A 17,944-nucleotide genomic window follows, 5' to 3' on the forward strand; every position below is an offset into this window, starting at 1 on the left:
GCGACCCCCAGGGGGAGAGCCTTCTCTGTGGCAGCTCCTGCCCTCTGGAATGACCTGCCCCCCGACCTACGTACAATTGCGGACCTGCGCCTCTTCCGCCGAGCCCTGAAAACTCATCTGTTCCATGCGGCCGGCCTGGCGTAGTTTTGACTGGGTTTTGTTAGGGGTTTTATATTTTAGAGCAGGCTTTTATGTAATATTTACTGTGATTTTTATTATTGCCTGTTCACCGCCCTGAGTCCTGTAAGGGAGATAGGGCGGTATATAAATTTAAATAATAAATAAATAATAAATACTTTATCCGCAAAAATGGAAGGACGCTTGGATTCCCACGATGGATGAATGGCTGCTAAGGTTGATGGAGTTAGTGGCTAAATCGACTGTTTTTTGATTAAAGGGAAAAAAAAGTATAAGTACTTTTGTTTCTACTTGGAAACCGCTTCTGGACTTTGCGCTGGAGGTGGAGAAAAATATGAAACTTTGATTTTGGGTTTTACCCGTTCGATAGATTAGTTGATCTAGAAATGGCTGGTTTCTACTATTATGTAAAAGTAAAAAGTTGAAGGCGGATGTTAATTGTTTTATTCTACTGCACCAGAGAATCGGAAGTCAATGCCTTTTCGTTTTTTTTCTTCCTTCTTTTCTACACTTCTCTTTTCCCCTTTCCCTCCCTTTTCTTTCCTACTATTTGCTTTTGCATTTTTGTTTTCTTATATTATAAACTAATAAAAACGGTAACGTGGATTAAAAAAAATAAGTAAATATTCTTGCCAACGTTACATATAGATTGATCTTTTTCCTACAAAAATTGAATGTGCCAGCCATACTGTAATGACCCTATTCATAATGGGAACATTTAGTTTCTTTCTTTGTGCCTCTTCGTGGCATATGATCTCAAATTCTTCTCAACCTCTAAGATCTTTGATCTGGGACACCCATTCAAATTCCCAATTAACCCTGAAAAGTGTTGGGTTAATCTTGGGTCAGACATGGTGTCTCCATCTAATTTCCTTTACAGCATTGCTAGGAGGATAAAATTGAACCTTGAAAGTAATCCTGAATTGTTTGAAAGAAGAATGGGATAAAAATGCTTACATCAACCATCATATTCACCCAGTGATCCAGTATAGATGAGTGAATCATGAATGTAATCTTTGGATCCACTTTCCGTGTCTTCTCATCTGTCAGTTTATCCACAGAAGTAAGGAATATCCCAGAATGTATGGGTAGGAAGGTGTCAGGTGCAAAAGACCAAGTTCACACATGAAAGTTCAATTAAACTGAGTTATTGCTAGAAGCCTGTGCCCAGGAATCTTCTCAAGTAATGGTTAGCACTTGCTTGGAGTTAGATAAGGGTCAACGGCATTCAAGGAGAGTTGGATTTAATTTGCTTGTGGCTATGTAGGGTTTCTAGGCTGATCCCTCTTTAAACTCCGCCCGACTCTGCCATTTCTTCCCCTACAGAATAGGTTCTTAATAGACCATCTTGCTCAGCTTGTTTAATTCAGGAATCTAATAAACTACCTGATCATCTAGGCTGCATTAACAGAGGGATAGAATCAAGATCACGTGAAGTGTTAATACCACTTTACAAGGCCTTGGTAAGGTCACCCTTGGAATACTGCATCCAGTTTTGGTCACCGCGATGTAAAAAAGATGTTGAGACTCTAGAAAGAGCTACAGAGAAGAGCAACGAAGATGATCAGGGGACTGGAGGCTAAAGCATATAAAGAATGGCTGCTGGAATTTGGTATGTCTAGCTTAATGAAGAGAAGGACGAAGGGGGACATGATAGCAGCCTTCCAGTATCTCAGGGGCTGCCCCAAAGAAGAGGGAGTCAAGCTATCCTCCAAAGCCCCTGAAGGCAGGACAAGAAGCAACGGATGGAAACTAAGCAAGGAGAGAAGCAACCTAGAACTAAGGAGAAACTTCCTGACAGTTAGAACAATTAACCAGTGGAACAACCTGCCTCCAGAAGCAGTGAATGCTCCAACACTGGGAGTTTTTAAGAAGAGTCTGGACAGCCATTTGTCTGAAATGGTATAGGCGTTCCTGCCTGAGCAGGGGGTTGGACTAGATGACCTCTGAAGTCCCTTCCAACTTTATTATTATTATTATTATTATTATTATTATTATTATTATTATTATTATTATTATTATTATTATTATTATTATCATCATCATCATCATCATCATCATCATCATCATCATCATCATCATCATCATCATCATCATCATCATCATCATCATCATCATCTAACCCTGTTTGGGAGCCTTCAATTAGAAGGACTCCATTGCAATTGTAAACAGATGGTTTCAATGCTTATTGCCAGGAAATCCCTCCTAATTTTCAGCATGAATGTCCTTCCTTTGCATCTCAACATGTTGGTCTTATCAACCTTAAAGAGCTTATCTGGTCAGACCAAATGTTTGTTGGTGAGGTTGAGGAAATTTGTGGGAAGAACGCTACCGCCGCTAAATTTTCCCCTTTGCTCATCTTTTTCATAGCGATGTCCAGCATTTTCTTATTGCTGGAAAGAATGAAATTGCGATACACCTAAACCAGACATGTCAAACACAAGGCCCGGGGGCCGGATGCCGCCCGCGAAGTGGTTTCATGTGGCCCGCGAAGCCATCCTGGAAACAGTGAGGGAACGGCCCCCACTGCCTTGGCCCTGGCCCAGGCTGGCCGGGAGCCAATGTACAATTTTGTGGTGGCCATCAATGCTGAAACGCATTCAGTCTTAGCTCCACAAGGCCGTCTGGAAACAGCGAGGAACCAGCCCCTGCCGTGTCGGCCCCGCCCCCTGGGTGCATGATGGGGAGTGTCACCCTTTGTGAGGAATGAAGAAATGGACCATGCCTTGGCGCTTGCCCCGGTCCCACCCCCTTCTGCCAGAGACCCTCAGATCTGTCCCACTCCTGCCCAGGCCCCCACAGGCACCCTTGACGCGAACGATGTAGAGCTGGCCATGCCCACTCAATAGGCCACACCCACTCCATCCACGCCCACCCAGTAGGCCGCACCCACCCTGGCCACACCCCCTCCCCCCCAGGGCAACCGCAATGCTGATGCGGCCCTCAGTGAAATTGAGTTTGACACCCCTGACCTAAACGAATTGGATTTTCATAGGGGACGATGTTGATGAAATTGAACATTGTTAGTTGAATCAATGCAGAGCTCTTTGCATTATGCTGACACCTTTCTGAATAAAAGAAGTACAAGGATGTGTTAATTCTTGTGCCCAGCACAGCTTCTTGCTTATTTTTTAACCTGTGGCCCAATTTAGTTAAAAGGAAACTGGAAAATGTAAACGTAAAATGTGCCTTCTCGTTTTTCCTCCACCGTTATCAGTTAGGATCTTAGGAGAAGTTCAGACTCGACTAATTACATGCCTACCTACAATAATAACTTTGTTTATTGATTGATTGATTACATCTGTATGCAGGGAGTTGGACTAGAAGACCTCCAATGTCCCTTCCAACACTCTTATTCCGCTTGTATGCCACCCATCTCACCAAAGGTGATTCTAGGCTTGCAAACATTGATTAAAATAAACTATGAAACCTTAAAACAAAACAGAAAGAGCTTAAATTTAAAATGCAATTAAAGTACAACCGTAGAAGATAACCAGGCTTAGGCCGAGGGTGGAGTCTAATGGATCATTAATTTGCAGTCTTGACTTAATCATCATCATCATAATAATAATAAAGTTGGAAGGGACCTTGGAGGTCATCTAGTCCAACCCCCTGCTCAGGCAGGAATCCCTATACCATTTCAGACAAATGGCTGTTCAGTCTCTTCTTAAAAACTTCCAGTGTTGGAGCATTCACCACTTCTGGAGGCAGGTTGTTCCACTGATTTAATTGTTCTCACTGTCAGGAAGTTTCTCCTCAGTTCTAGGTTGCTTCTCTCCTTGGTTAGTTTCCATCCGTTGCTTCTTGTCCTGCCTTCAGGCGCTTTGGAGAATAGCTTGACTCCCTCTTCTTTGGGGCAGCCCCTGAGATATTGGAAGACTGCTATCATGTCCCCCCTCGTCCTTCTCTTCATTAAACTAGACCTACCCAATTCCAGCAACCGTTCCTTATATGTTTTAGCCTCCAGTCCCCTGATCATCTTGGTTGTTTAAGAGACTGCAAACTGCCCTTGAAGTTTGTTGACTCTTATCCGGCACCAATTCACCTCGAACGTCAATTCTTCAGATTTTTGGATATCGGTAGCATGAAATAAACTTGTAGTACTTTTGAACTCCTGACTTTTTGCACCGTGCATAAATTAAGCCAGATGGAGAGGCAAGGAGAAAAGGACGCATGGAATAGGAATACAGGTAGTCCTTGGCTTATGACCACAATGGAGCCCGAAACTTCTGTGGTTAAGTGAGACAACATTTTAAAGTGAGTTTTGCCCCATTTTACGACCTTCCTTGCCACAGTTGTTAAGTAACAACTGCAGTTGTTAAGGGAGTAACATGACTGTTAAACGAATCCCCACTGATCAACTGTGAAAAATAAGATAGGATAGATAAGATAACCTTTATTGTCATTTTTTTACGGTGGGCACAACGCCACACATCAAAAATGAAATTTAGTTGCCCGCTCTCAAAGTGAACACATACATAACACACACCTAAACATACTATATACAACATATACACCTACATATACATAAAATGGTCATAAGTCACTTTTTTCAGTGCCGTTGTAACTTTGAATGGTCACTAAATGAACTGTTGTAAGTTGAAAGCTACCTGTATTCTTTATTTGGCCAAGTGTGATTGGACACCCAAGGAATTTGCCTCCAGTGCAGAAGCTCTCCGTGTACATACAAACCACAAAGTGGTACGTCATAGATCATAAATCGTAAGGCACAATCATAAATCATAAGATACCAACAACAAGTGATAAATCACAAGATACCAATAGGAGAAGATAGTAGGAAAGGTGAGAAGGTGAGAAAGAAGGGAAAGAGGAGAAGAGGAGACGGATAATAGCAATGCAGCCTACTACATGAGTAAATATCTTTAGGCCTAAAATGGCGCTATGGGAATTACAGCAGTGGCCAAAATTGTGGAAATCTTTTGGGAAAAGTGTATTTTTGAGGTTTGATGGCTAATAACACCACTTTTTTTTGGAGCAGGACCATAAAATTATGTATCAATGGAAAGATAATTTAATCAAGAATGTCATGCAACAAAGTTTGTTCAATTATCTGTATTGTATTCTATGAAAAGTGATAGCCAAATAACCAGAAAAAGGAAGCACAACTTGCTTAGGTTGATCTCAGGTAGCTTTCCTTCATCTGAATGTAGCCAATGAGCATGAGTGTTGAGAGAGCCAATCAGGTGTCATCTTGTTTTGGTAATGAGCCAATCAGATCACAGTAGGATCCAGTGATTGATGTCCTGTATTGAAGCTGAGAGGAGGACATTTGTCAGTGTGTTATGTGATCGCTATCAAGTGGGTTGGGGTTTTTTTTGTGTTCTTTCATTTAGTGAGCTTGCAAAATGTGATAAAGAAATTAGAAGAAAAATGGGTGGACACTTAACCAAAGGTGGCATTTCTACTGTGCACTTTTCCCAAAAGGTTTCCACAATGTAGGTGTTTAGCAGAGTGATGGCACGGGGAAAAAAAACCTTTCGTTGTGTCTAGTTGTTTTGGCACAGAGAGGAGATGGGGTGTTGTCTACCCTCCCCATTGGGATATTCCAAAATCCACTAGAATGCCAAATGCAGGTAGCTTCTATGCAGCCAGCTGGGCCTTAAATAAACCATTTGTGAAGAGAAACAGGACTGTTTTCCTTTGGATCTGCAGATTTGCACATGAAAGAGTAGATTAGGGCAGGGATTATCAACAGCGTCACACACCGCCATTGTTTGCTTTTGTTCCGATTAAAAGCACTCGCAGAATACACAAAACAAACCAAGGGAAAAACTTGACTTTCTACCTGTGATTTGTCGCCCTGTTCGTGTTTGGGGAATTTTTACGNTTAGTATCCTAATTATTAAACAATAGAATATCCATATTGTTAAACAATACTAATACTAAAAGTAATAATAATATCATATAATTAAAACTAATAAAAATTTCACTATAATAAACTATTAATACTAATAATACTCTAAAATTTACTCATAAGCTAAATGGAACTTTTTAGTCCCATATTTATTCTGAATATAATCTATCCACTTCTCCAAACCGAAATGTATCTTTCTTGTGAGTGATCCTTCAAATAGGCAGAAATCTTAGCCATTTCTGCTAAATTTGACACTTTAAGCGTCCATTCTTCTATAGTAGGCAAGCAGTCCTAGGCTATCTGTATTCTTTATTTGGCCAAGTGTGATTGGACACCCAAGGAATTTGCCTCCAGTGCAGAAGCTCTCCGTGTACATACAAGCCACAAAGTGGTAAGTCATAGATCATAAATCGTAAGGCACAATTGTAAATCATAAGATACCAACAACAAGTGATAAATCACAAGATACCAATAGGAGAAGGTAGTAGGAAAAGTGAGAAGGTGAGAAAGAAGGGAAAGAGGAGAAGAGGAGACGGATAATAGCAATGCAGCCTACTACATGAGTAAATATCTTTAGGCCTAAGATGGCGCTATGGGAATTACAGCAGTGGCCAAAATTGTGGAAATCTTTTGGGAAAAGTGTATTTTTGAGGTTTGATGGCTAATAACACCACTTTTTTTTGGAGCAGTACCATAAAATTATGTATCAATGGAAAGATAATTTAATCAAGAATGTAATGCAACATAGTTTGTTCAATTATCTGTACTGTATTCTATGAAAAGTGATAGCCAAATAACCAGAAAAAGGAAGCACAACTTGCTTAGGTTGATCTCAGGTAGCTTTCCTTCATCTGATTGTAGCCAATGAGCGTGAGTGTTGAGAGAGCCAATCAGGTGTCATCTTGTTTTGGCAATGAGCCAATCAAATCACAGTAGGATTCGGTGATTGATGTCATGTATTGAAGCTGAGAGGAGGACATTTGTCAGTGTGTGATGTGGTCGCTATCCAGTTGGTTGGGGTTTTTTTGTGTTCTTTCATTTAGTGAGCTTGCAAAATGTAATAAAATTAAAGTAATGGTGCAAAGAGTTAACTGGTTGCCCAGAAAGCGACGTAAAATAGTATTGTTAAGTGAACAAGGCTACAGTGATAAAGAAATTAGAAGAAAAATGGGTGGAAACTTAACCAAAGGTGGCATTTCTACTGTGCACTTTTCCCAAAAGGTTTCCACAATGTAGGTGTTTCGCAGGGTGATGGCACGGGGGGAAAAAAAACCTTTCGTTGTGTCTAGTTGTTTTGGCACAGAGAGGAGATGGGGTGTTGTCTACTTCGTTAGCCGCCCCCAAAGTGCCGCCCCCAAAGTGCCGCCCTCCCCATTGGGATATTCCAAAATCTAGAACAGTGGTTCTCAACCTTTTTAATGCCGCGACCCCAACCGGTCGTAAGTCGAGGACTAAACCGGTCGTAAGTCGAGGACTAAACCAGTCATAAGTCGAGGACTACCCAACCGGTCGTAAGTCGAGGACTTTCCCTGCCCGGGAGCGCCATGCATGCGTGGTTCCGCCCCCTGCACCGGCCGAGGCATAGCTGGCAAGCGGCAGAGACGGAGCAGGCCGACCACCAGCTGGCCCAGCCCAAGGGAGGTAAGGCACCCGCCGGAAAAGGGGGAAAAAATGGCGGACAAAAAAAATGGCGGACAAAAAAATGGCGGACAGCCTTGCTTGGCGACCCCCATGAAATGGTCGATCGACCCCAAATGGGGTCCCGACCCACAGGCTGAGAACCACTGATCTAGAATGCAAAATGCAGGTAGCTTCTATGCAGTCAGCTGGGCCTTAAATAAACCATTTGCGAAGAGAAATGGGACTGTTTTCCTTTGGATCTGCAGATTTGCACATGAAAGAGTAGATTAGGGCAGGGATTATCAACAGCGTCACACACCGCCATTGTTTGCTTTTGTTCCGATTAAAAGCACTCGCAGAATACACAAAACAAACCAAGGGAAAAACTTGACTTTCTACCTGTGATTTGTCGCCCTGTTCGTGTTTGGGGAATTTTTACGGAGGGACAATTTGGAGAGTCGGGAGATTAAGTTGAGGAAATGTCTTCTTGGACGTGCCCCACTTTTTTTCTTTCTTTTTTTTTTTGGCGTGGGATCATAGCTCCTCTCTCTTTCAGTAAGCCCTTGATGTAGACTGTAGAGGTAGCAAAGTGTTTTGTTTGCTGGGTTACACAATTTTCCCTGCCAAGAACAACAGTCTGCTTTCAGCTTTGAACGTGTCATCTAATTAAGCCTTCCTGAGTAAGGAAATGTCAAAATTGTGTCCTATCTCTGAGTGGGTTACGTAAGCCATTAATCTTCAGGACTTTTTTTTTTTTTTTGCAAGAAAAGGTTGGTTGGAAGCAACAGAGAAGGCTGAGAAAAGGTTGGTGAGGAACGGAGAAGAATGCTGACAGCTTTCTCCAAAATAATAAAGAGAGTCTTGGGTTCAGACTTTGGGGGAAAAAAAGGACCATCGCAAAATGATATCTTACGCATTGCTGAGGTCCTTCCAGGCTGTTCATTTGGCCACAGGGATTCTTTCTTGGGTGGATTGTGTGTTTTGCCTCATGCCGTCATTCTGCTGAACACTTAATTTCCATAGTTCTGTCTTATGTCTCAGTCTATTACCCATGTAGTATGGCCACATTGCTTTTACCCTTCCTATCTGTTCCACCACCTTCTCTTATTGGTGTCATTATTATGATTATTATCCTCTGTTATTATGATTATTAATACTTTGTTGTTTTGCATGTACTCTGAGAGCTTCTCCACTGGAGACAAATTCCTTTTGTGTCTAATCATACTTGGCCAATATTCCTATTCTGTTCTGTTCTGTTCCAGTTCCAGTTCTAATTCCATTCCATTCCATTCTTATTCTATTCTATTCTATTCTATTCTATTCTATTCTATTCTATTCTATTCTATTCTATTCTATTCTATTATTCTTATTCTTTCCTATTCTTATTTCTATTCTATTCTATTCTATTCTATTCTATTCTATTCTATTCTATTATTCTTATTCTTATTCTTTCCTATTCTTATTTCTATTCTATTCTATTCTATTCTATTCTATTCTATTCTTATTCTTATTCTTATTCTTATTCTTGTTCTTTCCTATTCTTATTTCTATTCTATTCTATTCTATTCTATTCTATTCTATTCTATTCTATTCTATTCTATTCTATTCTATTCTATTATTCTTATTCTTATTTTTTCCTATTCTTATTTCTATTCTATTCTATTCTTATTTCTATTCTATTCTATTCTATTCTATTCTATTCTATTCTATTCTATTCTATTCTATTCTATTCTTATTCTTATTCTTATTCTTTCCTATTCTTATTTCTATTCTATTCTATTCTATTCCATTCCATTCCATTCTATTATGGAAGCATTGAACTGGAAAATATTTCTCTGCAAATAGGTATGATTCCAAACAGCATATTGATCGCAGTGTCCTTGGTGTACAAAAGTATTTGTGCTCTGTTATTTTATGTGGGAAAAACTCCAGCCTGTTAAGTGAGCCTTGAAGCAAGGCAGCACTAAACGTTGCAACGGCTGTGGAGAAAAAACACATTTTTTCCGCTGGAATGTTGGAAACCATCGAGGGCCGTAGGTAATAAAACCATCAGATACGATACAACTTTGAAGCTGCCAAAACTAATTTGAAGCAGACAATTTCCCACACAAAATGTTGAGTCTGGAAAACGCTCCAGGTTCCCTTTCCGCCTCTCGGTTAGATCCCATCTTTGAAGAACGCAGCAAGGTGATCTCTGAATGGGCGTCCATTTCACCAGCTTTCAGAACTGTTGGAAAGTACGACAGCTCATGGTAGCATCCTTCCCCCGAGTCACGTGATCAAAATTCAGACGCTTGGCAATTGACTCATATTTACGACGGTCGCAGTGTCCCCTTTAGCGACCTTCTGACAAGCCAAGTCAATGGGGGAGCCAGATTCACTTAACAACCGGGTTACTAACTTCACAACTGCAGTGATTCATTTAGCCACCATGGCAGGAAAGGTCTTAAAGTGGGGCATAACTCACTTGACAAATGTCTCACTTAGCGACTGGGGTTTTGAGCTCAATTGTGGTCGTAAGCCAAGGACTATCTGTGCTCAGGACATCCCAAAAGAGGCATTTCTTTTGACAAGTTTTTAACTCCAAAGGGAGCTTGAATATTAATTTTACGCTTGGAACGTTTGACCTCGCTTTTTTTTTTCTTACAAAGTTTTATTAGTTGCCTTGTGTGTCCTTTTTGAGCAGAAAAGCAGACTGTACATTGAATCAGTAGGTAAATAAAATAATCACAAACCCCATTTAGGCAGGCTTTTATTGTCCCCTGCCCTTGCCAAAAACCCAGGCCCAAGGTAGCCTTGCAGCTGTAGGATTCCCATGACAAAAAGTTTTATCTCAAATTTTTGTTTATCCTTAGGATAAAGATCTGCCCGAAGTGAATGGCGATTTTATTGACTGTACTCAGTTGAAGGATATTCTTATTTGCTTTTCTGGAAACACAGCATCACTAGCCTGATTAGGGCTATTTTTTTTTTGAAACATGTTTTATTCGATAAAATGAAGACCTTAAGAGCCAAGGTTATATGTGAGGGGGTTTTTTTCTTTTTTGTTCTGAAGCAAGTCTCTCTCTCTCTCTCTCTCTCTCTCTCTTTCTCTCTCTCTCTCACACACACACACAGAAAATTAATTTGAATAAATGAAAATTATGCCACCAGGTGGCAGTGTATACTCATTGCATACTTTATCTGGCACAATGTCTATTTATCTTTATAGGTGGCTGAGAATGAAAGAGAGAAGAAGAGACAAAATGTATGATTAAAAGAAATAATCAGAGTCTAATTTCATTCTAATTTTTATTGGAAATGGCTTTTCAGTTTAATCTGGCATTAAAAATATGCACAAAACAAAATCCTTTCCTTCCTTCCTTCCTTCCTTCCTTCCTTCCTTCCTTCCTTCCTTCCTCCCCCTCACTTTCCCTTTCTCTCCCTCCTTACCTTCTTTCCTTCCTTCCTTCCTTCCTTCCTTCCTTCCTTCCTTCCTTCCTTCCTTCCTTCCTTCCTTCCTTCCTTCCTTCTTTCCTCTCCCGTTTCCTTCCTTCCTCCCCTCCCCTCCCTTTCCCTCCCTCCCTCCCTCCCTTCCTTCATTCCTTCCTTCCCTCCTTCCATCCATCCATCCATCCATCCATCCATCCATCCATCCATAGTTCCGTATGACAGTCCACTCACATCGCAGGATTATTGTGGGAAAATACAGGGCAAGATCCTTACGTTTGGTGCCTCAAGTTGTACGAAATGAGCAGAGGATATAAATATATCTGCCTGAAATTGCTGGCAGTGGTGTGGTGTGAACATTTAATTAATTAACAGAGAAGGGCCTAATCATAATTCTTAAAAATGCCCGAATACAGCTCTTGTGATACGCGTGGAAGTCGAAGAACTTGATAAGGAAGAACCTCAAGTGTAACGTAGGAACGGGCTGGAGAGGCGTGCACGGGAACACACTGATGATCATCCTAAACACCTTTGCATCAAAATGCTGAAGACACCCCAGAACTCATGAATAGATGGAAGCAGAGAGTAGAGGTGCTTCACAAAGCATGTTAGTGGAAGTGAAAGACCCTTCCTTGAAGCACTAAAGTAGCCGCATTTGGGGGGAAGCTCCACACGGCTCCTTGAAGATCTTCAGCTTTCTTTGTCCATTGCGTGACCTCTGATCAGTGAAGCACTTTTGAAATCCTTCTAGAGGATGCTGCTACCTTGACGCCTTCAAAAGGAGGGCTTTGCTTCCTTTGAATGCTTATCACCATGCCACGGATTAGAAGCACAGGGTACCTTATTACCTGTTGGTCCCCAACCTTCAGGTGTAACCTTTTTGTAGGTTGAAGGAACCTTAGTAGAAAAAAAAAACTGGGACAATTTCTACCGATAGAAGAGGATGTTTATACTCATAGTTGAATTGTGGGGTCCTTGGTGCTCTCCGAACTGGGTGGTTTTCTTACAGACCTTTCATGACCCGACTAGGTAACGTCATCAGTGCTAGGAGGGAGTGTGGGGTTTGCTGTCATTTTATATGCTAGTGGCTTGCCCTGTCAGTGTTGGTGGGAATGCGGTTTTCTTCTGGATCAGGGGTAGGCAACCTTGGCTCTTTTATGACTCGTGGACTTCAACTCCCAGAATTCCTGAGCCAGCATGGGGGAACTATGGCCCCCTCATGACTCGTGGACTTCAACTCCCAGAATTCCTGAGCCAGCATGGTTCAGCTTGGAAATCTCTCCCTTTCCCCTCAGCATGGCTGGCTCAGGAATTCTGGGAGTTGAAGTCCACGAGTCATAAAAGAGCCAAGGTTGCCTACCTCTGGCCTAGGCCTAGGGCGCTTTATGACTCGTGGACTTCAACTCCCAGAATTCCTGAGCCAGCATGGCTCAGCTTGGAAACCTCTCCCTTTCCCCTCAGCGTGGCTGGCTCAGGAATTCTGGGAGTTGAAGTCCACGAGTCATAAAAGAGACAAGGTTGCCTACCCCTGTTCTTGATGGTTCTTTGATTGGCTTATTATTTACTGTTACCTTGCTTGTCTGAGTTGGTAGTTCCTTTGGGAATTTTAACTTTCTGATTGTCTCTTTTGAATAGTATGTAGATATTGTTTATCTCTACGTACCCATTGATGGCTGATTTGTGCCAGGCTTCAAAGAACTTTCTAGCATTTTTGCTTTAGCTTGGATAAGGAAGCACTGAGAACACTCTTAACCAATACTGACAAGGCAAGACACCAGTATATAAAAAGAGAGCAACCCCCTCTCCCTTCTAGCAGAGATGCCATTACCTAGTTGGGTAACGAAACGTCTGCAAGAAAACCACCCATCCCAGAGAGCACCAAGGACCCCACAAACTGCTTGTAGTTGGGCACATTTCTCTACCTTTTTGCATTCGTATCTACAAACTCATTTTAATACCAGCTGTTAAAAACCACTTCTAAAAACGCTAATAAAAGTATTCTTTTTGCAGCTTAATCCTCACTACCCAGATGGCTGCAATGGGGAAAAGGTCCTGGTAAGTCCCAACTCCTTTAAATAAAATGTGGTGAAATATTTCCCTGTACAATCTTCTTACAAAAAAACTCTGATATTTGAATATTGAAAACAAATGGCACTTCTTTCCTGTTCAACTTTTTTTTTTTTTTTGCGCCACAAAACAAGATGCTTATTTAAGCTATCAACTCGGATCTGTTTCAGCATTTTGGGAGAGCAGCAGGTACGAAAGCTTAGGGTTGAGTTTGTATCAGGGCAGCATCCTCAAGCGTTACACGGCATCTCGGCCACACACTCTCAGGCATGCATCTTTCGAGCATCTTTCAGGAAGAGCTTGGTGGCCAAAAGGACTTCCTTAATTAACAATTCAGGTTGTACCGATAGAAGAAATTAAGTGCCCGCGCGAGACAGCAGGAATGACAGCTAGTTCTCGACTTAACAGCAGTTCATTTAGTGATCATTCAAAGTTACAACGGCCCTGAAAAAGGGGACTTACCACCCTTTTTCACACTTACGACCGTTGCAGCATCCCTGCGGTCACGTGTTCAAAATTCAGATTCTTGGCCACTGATTCGTATTTATGATGGTGGCATCATCCCAGGGTCACTTTACAATGTTGCAGTGTCCCGAGGTCAGGTGATCCCCTTTTGTGACTGCCTGACAAGCAAAGTCACTGGGGAAGCCAGATTCACTTCACAACCGTGCTACCAACTTAACATCTGCAATGATTCGCTTAACGACGGTGGCGAGAAAAGTGGTAAAATGGGGCAAAACTCACTTAACCAACGTCTCACTTAGCAATGGAAATGTTGGGCTCAGTTGTGGTTTTAAGTTGAGGACCAACTGTAGTGAGAGTTAACAGTCAGCTCCTAGACCAGGGGTAGGCAACCTTGGCTCTTTTATGACTCGTGAACTTCAACTCCCAGAATTCCTGAGCCAGCATGGCTGGCTCAGGAATTCTGGGAGTTGAAGTCCACGAGTCATAAAAGAGCCAAGGTTGCCTACCCCTGTCATAGACAAATGAAGTGATTCCCCATTCCATCTCTGCAGAAAGAGAACGAGCTTCTAACCTCAAAGAAGAAACGGCAAGCGGGAGAGAAGATTATGTACACTCTGGTGTCTGTCCCTCATGGAAATGACATTGCCTCTCTATTTGAACTGGATGCGACCACTTTGCAAAGGGCGGACTGCCTGGTTCCAAGGTACTGTTGGGAGACGGAAATAAAATGTGGTGTGGGTGTGTTTCCATCTCTCCACCTGTCTGCCTCAAGTTCTTCCAAACAGAATTCTATCTGAAAGTCAAGAAGTCCACTTGGGCTGGACCCAAGGCTTTGGGTTATTTCTAGATGCATCATTAATATTGTAGGCTGGAGAGGTGCAACTGTTCTATAAAATACCTATACCTTTTCTCCTGGGTGGATCTAGTTAGTGTTCACACGGGAGACCCCCAGGAAGTCCTCAAAGGATGGGCTGGGATGGAAAGTCAAAAAGCCATTCCAGAAGAAGGCAACCAAGCCATTGTAATGATCAAGAAAAACCTATGGATATGTCTAAGAGGTCACCAGGAGCTGACCTCAAGTAGAAGATTATTTTAGCTAGGTCCAGATTCCTTTGGAGAGAGTGGAGAATGTATGATCTGCTCCAAGGTTTAAAGTTCATTTCCTGGTCTCCCTGGTTTTTATTTATTTAGGAATTCATATGTACGGCTGAGGCATCTTTGCACCAACACTTGGGTGACCAGCACTAGTATCCCGATTGACAAAGATGAAGAAAGGCCTGTAATGTTAAAGGTAAAGAGGAAGTTTGTTAAATCGGACTTTGTCTCCATAAAGGACTTTTTCAATCCTCTGAGGGAGATGGATGGGTAAGAAGTAAAAAGATAGATAGATAGATAGATAGATAGATAGATAGATAGATAGATAGATAGATAGATAGATAGATAGATGATAGGTAGGTAGGTAGGTAAGTAGGTAGATAGATAGATAGATAGATAGATAGATAGATAGATAGATAGATAGATAGATAGATAGATAGATATGGGATGAATGAATGGATGGATGATTGATAGATATAGATCTATAGATGATAGATTATTGATAGATATAAATAGATATATAGATAGATTATTGATCGATTACAGATACATGATAAATAGATGATAGATAAAGATAGATGATGGATGGATGGATGGATGGATAGATAGATAGATAGATAGATAGATAGATAGATAGATAGATAGATAGATAGATAGATAGATATGGGATGAATGGATGGATGATTGATAGATATAGATCTATAGATGATAGATTATTGATAGATATAAATAGATATATAGATAGATTATTGATTGATTACAGATACATGATAAATAGATGATAGATAAAGATAGATGATGGATAGATGGATGGATAGATAGATAGATAGATAGAGGATATAGATCCATACATGATAGATTATTGATCGATTACAGATACATGATAAATAGATGATAGATGATAGATATAGATGATGGATGGGTGGATGGATGGATGGATAGATATAGATCTATAGATGATAGATTATTGATAGATTACAGATACATGATAAATAGATGATAGATGATAAAGATAGATGATGGATGGATGGATGGATGGATGGATGGATAGATAGATAGATAGATAGATAGAGGATATAGATCCATACATGATAGATTATTGATAGATTACAGATACAAGATAAATAGATGATAGATGATAGATAAAGATAGATGATGGATGCATGGTTAGAGAAATAGAGAGATAGATAGAGAGATAGATTGATGATGGGTAGATGATAGATAGATAGATAGATAGATAGATAGATAGATAGATAGATAGATAGATGATTGATAGTAGATGATATAGATGATAGATGATTGATTGATAGATGATAGATAGATGATAGATGATAAATAGATAATCGATTACAGATATATTGATGATAGATTATAGATAATGATAGATAGATAGATAGATAGATAGATAGATAGATAGATAGATAGATAGATAGATAGATAGATAGATAGATAGATGATGGATGGTAAAAGACAAATTGATAGATAGGTTGATTTATGGGATTGATTTATTGCTTTTTCCTCCCGATCCATAGATTGGAACCTGCCAGACAAAAGAAGACAAAGAAGCCTTTGCCATCGTGTCTGTTCCTCTGTCGGAGGTCAGAGACTTGGACTTTGCAAATGATGCCAACAAGGTTTTAGCATCGATGGTCAAAAATTTGGAGAACGGCTCGGTAACTCAAAATGAAAGGAGGCGAGTGATCTTTCTTGCCTTTTCTCTTTCAGTGTTTCCTGATGGAATGTACTGTGATTATAAGGAAATAATTGCATTATTATGTCTGTGTGTGTGTTTTAGAATAACAGTTCTGTATAACCACCCTAGCTGGCAACACCTGGCTAGTTTTAATCTGGGTTAGGAAGCTAAATGCGGATTGGAGAGGGGTTAGAAATGAAAAAAGACTTCAGATTTGAGTCCAGATGTTTTGTAATGATCAGCTGTGTTGAGATCTGTCATCATTTGACGGTGTAGAATTTAGGGGAGGTTGAACTGACGTGGAAATGAACTTTCTTTATTGTTGTTCAAGATCCTATCCTTGTTTCAAATGTATCTTAGGTTTGTCACGAAGCTCTTGGAAGATCTCATTTTCTTTGTGGCGGATGTGCAGAACAACGGCCAAGAGGTTTTGGACGTGGTGGTGATTAAACCCAATCGAGAGAGGCAGAAATTAATGAGGGAACAAAATATATTGGAACAGGTAGGTGGCTGACCAATGGAGTCTCTAAAATGAAGTGGAGAGATGCTGTATAATCCTTTCCTTGGTGGTGCCCACAATATTAAGGGATGGCATTTTTTTTTAAAAAAAATTGCAACCTGTTGTGACATGAGTTAGAAACTCTGAGTGTTGTATTAGCACAGGGGTGTCAAACTCAATTTCATTGAGGGCCGCATCAGCATTGCGGTTGCCCTGGGGGTGTGTGGCCTACTGGGTGGGTGTGGATGGAGTGGGTGTGGCCTACTGGGTGGGCATGGCCAGCTCTACATCGTTTGCGTCAAGGGTGCCTGTGGGGGCCTGGGCAGGAGTGGGACAGATCTGAGGGTCTCTGGCAGAAGGGGGGGGACCGGGGCAAGCGCCAAGGCATGGTCCATTTCTTCATTCCTCACAAAGGGGGACACCTCCCCAGCATGCACCCAGGGGGCGGGGCCGATGTGGCAGGGGCTGGTTCCTCGCTGTTTCCAGACGGCCTTGTGGAGCTAAGACTGAATGCATTTCAGCATAGATGGCCACCACAAAATTGTACATTGGCTCCCGGCCGGTCTGGGCCAGGGCCAAGGCAGCGGGGGCTGTTCCCTCACTGTTTCCAGGATAGCTTCATGGGTCACATGAAACCACTTCGCGGGCCGCATCCGGCCCCTGGGCCTTGTGTTTGACTTGTCTGTATTAGCACATCAAAGGGGCTCTAGACTGGAGAAATGTGTTTTGAGGAAATTGAACTACGGTATGATGTTTTTACCATCATTTACTTCCAATTTCCAACAAAACCCACCCAGTATTTACTTCCAATTTCCAACATTTACTTCCAATTTACTTCATTTACTTTTTAAAATTTTAAATTAAATTTATTCGATTTGTATCCCGCCCTTCTCCCGAGGGACTCAGGGCGGCTCACAACATTTTAAAACAGAAACATGCCCACAATCCCCGCCGAATAAAACCAATTAAAACCCAAATATTTTAAAGTTGTGATATTTAAAATTTTCTAAAAATGAACCCGATTTAAAATCCTCCCTAGGCCAGGCCCGCTTGCTGGAAAAGC

The 17,944-nt window shown here is 41.3% G+C and overlaps 1 protein-coding gene across 1 annotated transcript in view; it reads left to right on the plus strand.

Moving 5' to 3' along the window:
• The window catches only part of ITPR2 (inositol 1,4,5-trisphosphate receptor type 2), a gene marked incomplete at both ends in the record, with an annotated part of 125,169 nt that overhangs the window by 24,048 nt on the left and 83,177 nt on the right, over positions 1-17,944 (plus strand). Inside the window, 5 exons of the mRNA XM_029286076.1 lie at positions 13,073-13,117; positions 14,146-14,297; positions 14,786-14,885; positions 16,222-16,382; positions 16,743-16,884. Coding sequence (XP_029141909.1) covers positions 13,073-13,117; positions 14,146-14,297; positions 14,786-14,885; positions 16,222-16,382; positions 16,743-16,884 — 600 coding nt within the window. The remainder of the gene's footprint in view (positions 1-13,072; positions 13,118-14,145; positions 14,298-14,785; positions 14,886-16,221; positions 16,383-16,742; positions 16,885-17,944) is intronic.

Source organism: Protobothrops mucrosquamatus, unplaced genomic scaffold (assembly GCF_001527695.2).
Source record: "Protobothrops mucrosquamatus isolate PMUCROS unplaced genomic scaffold, P.Mucros_1.0 scaffold2818, whole genome shotgun sequence".
In the NCBI taxonomy this organism is placed as follows: Eukaryota; Metazoa; Chordata; class Lepidosauria; order Squamata; family Viperidae; genus Protobothrops; species Protobothrops mucrosquamatus.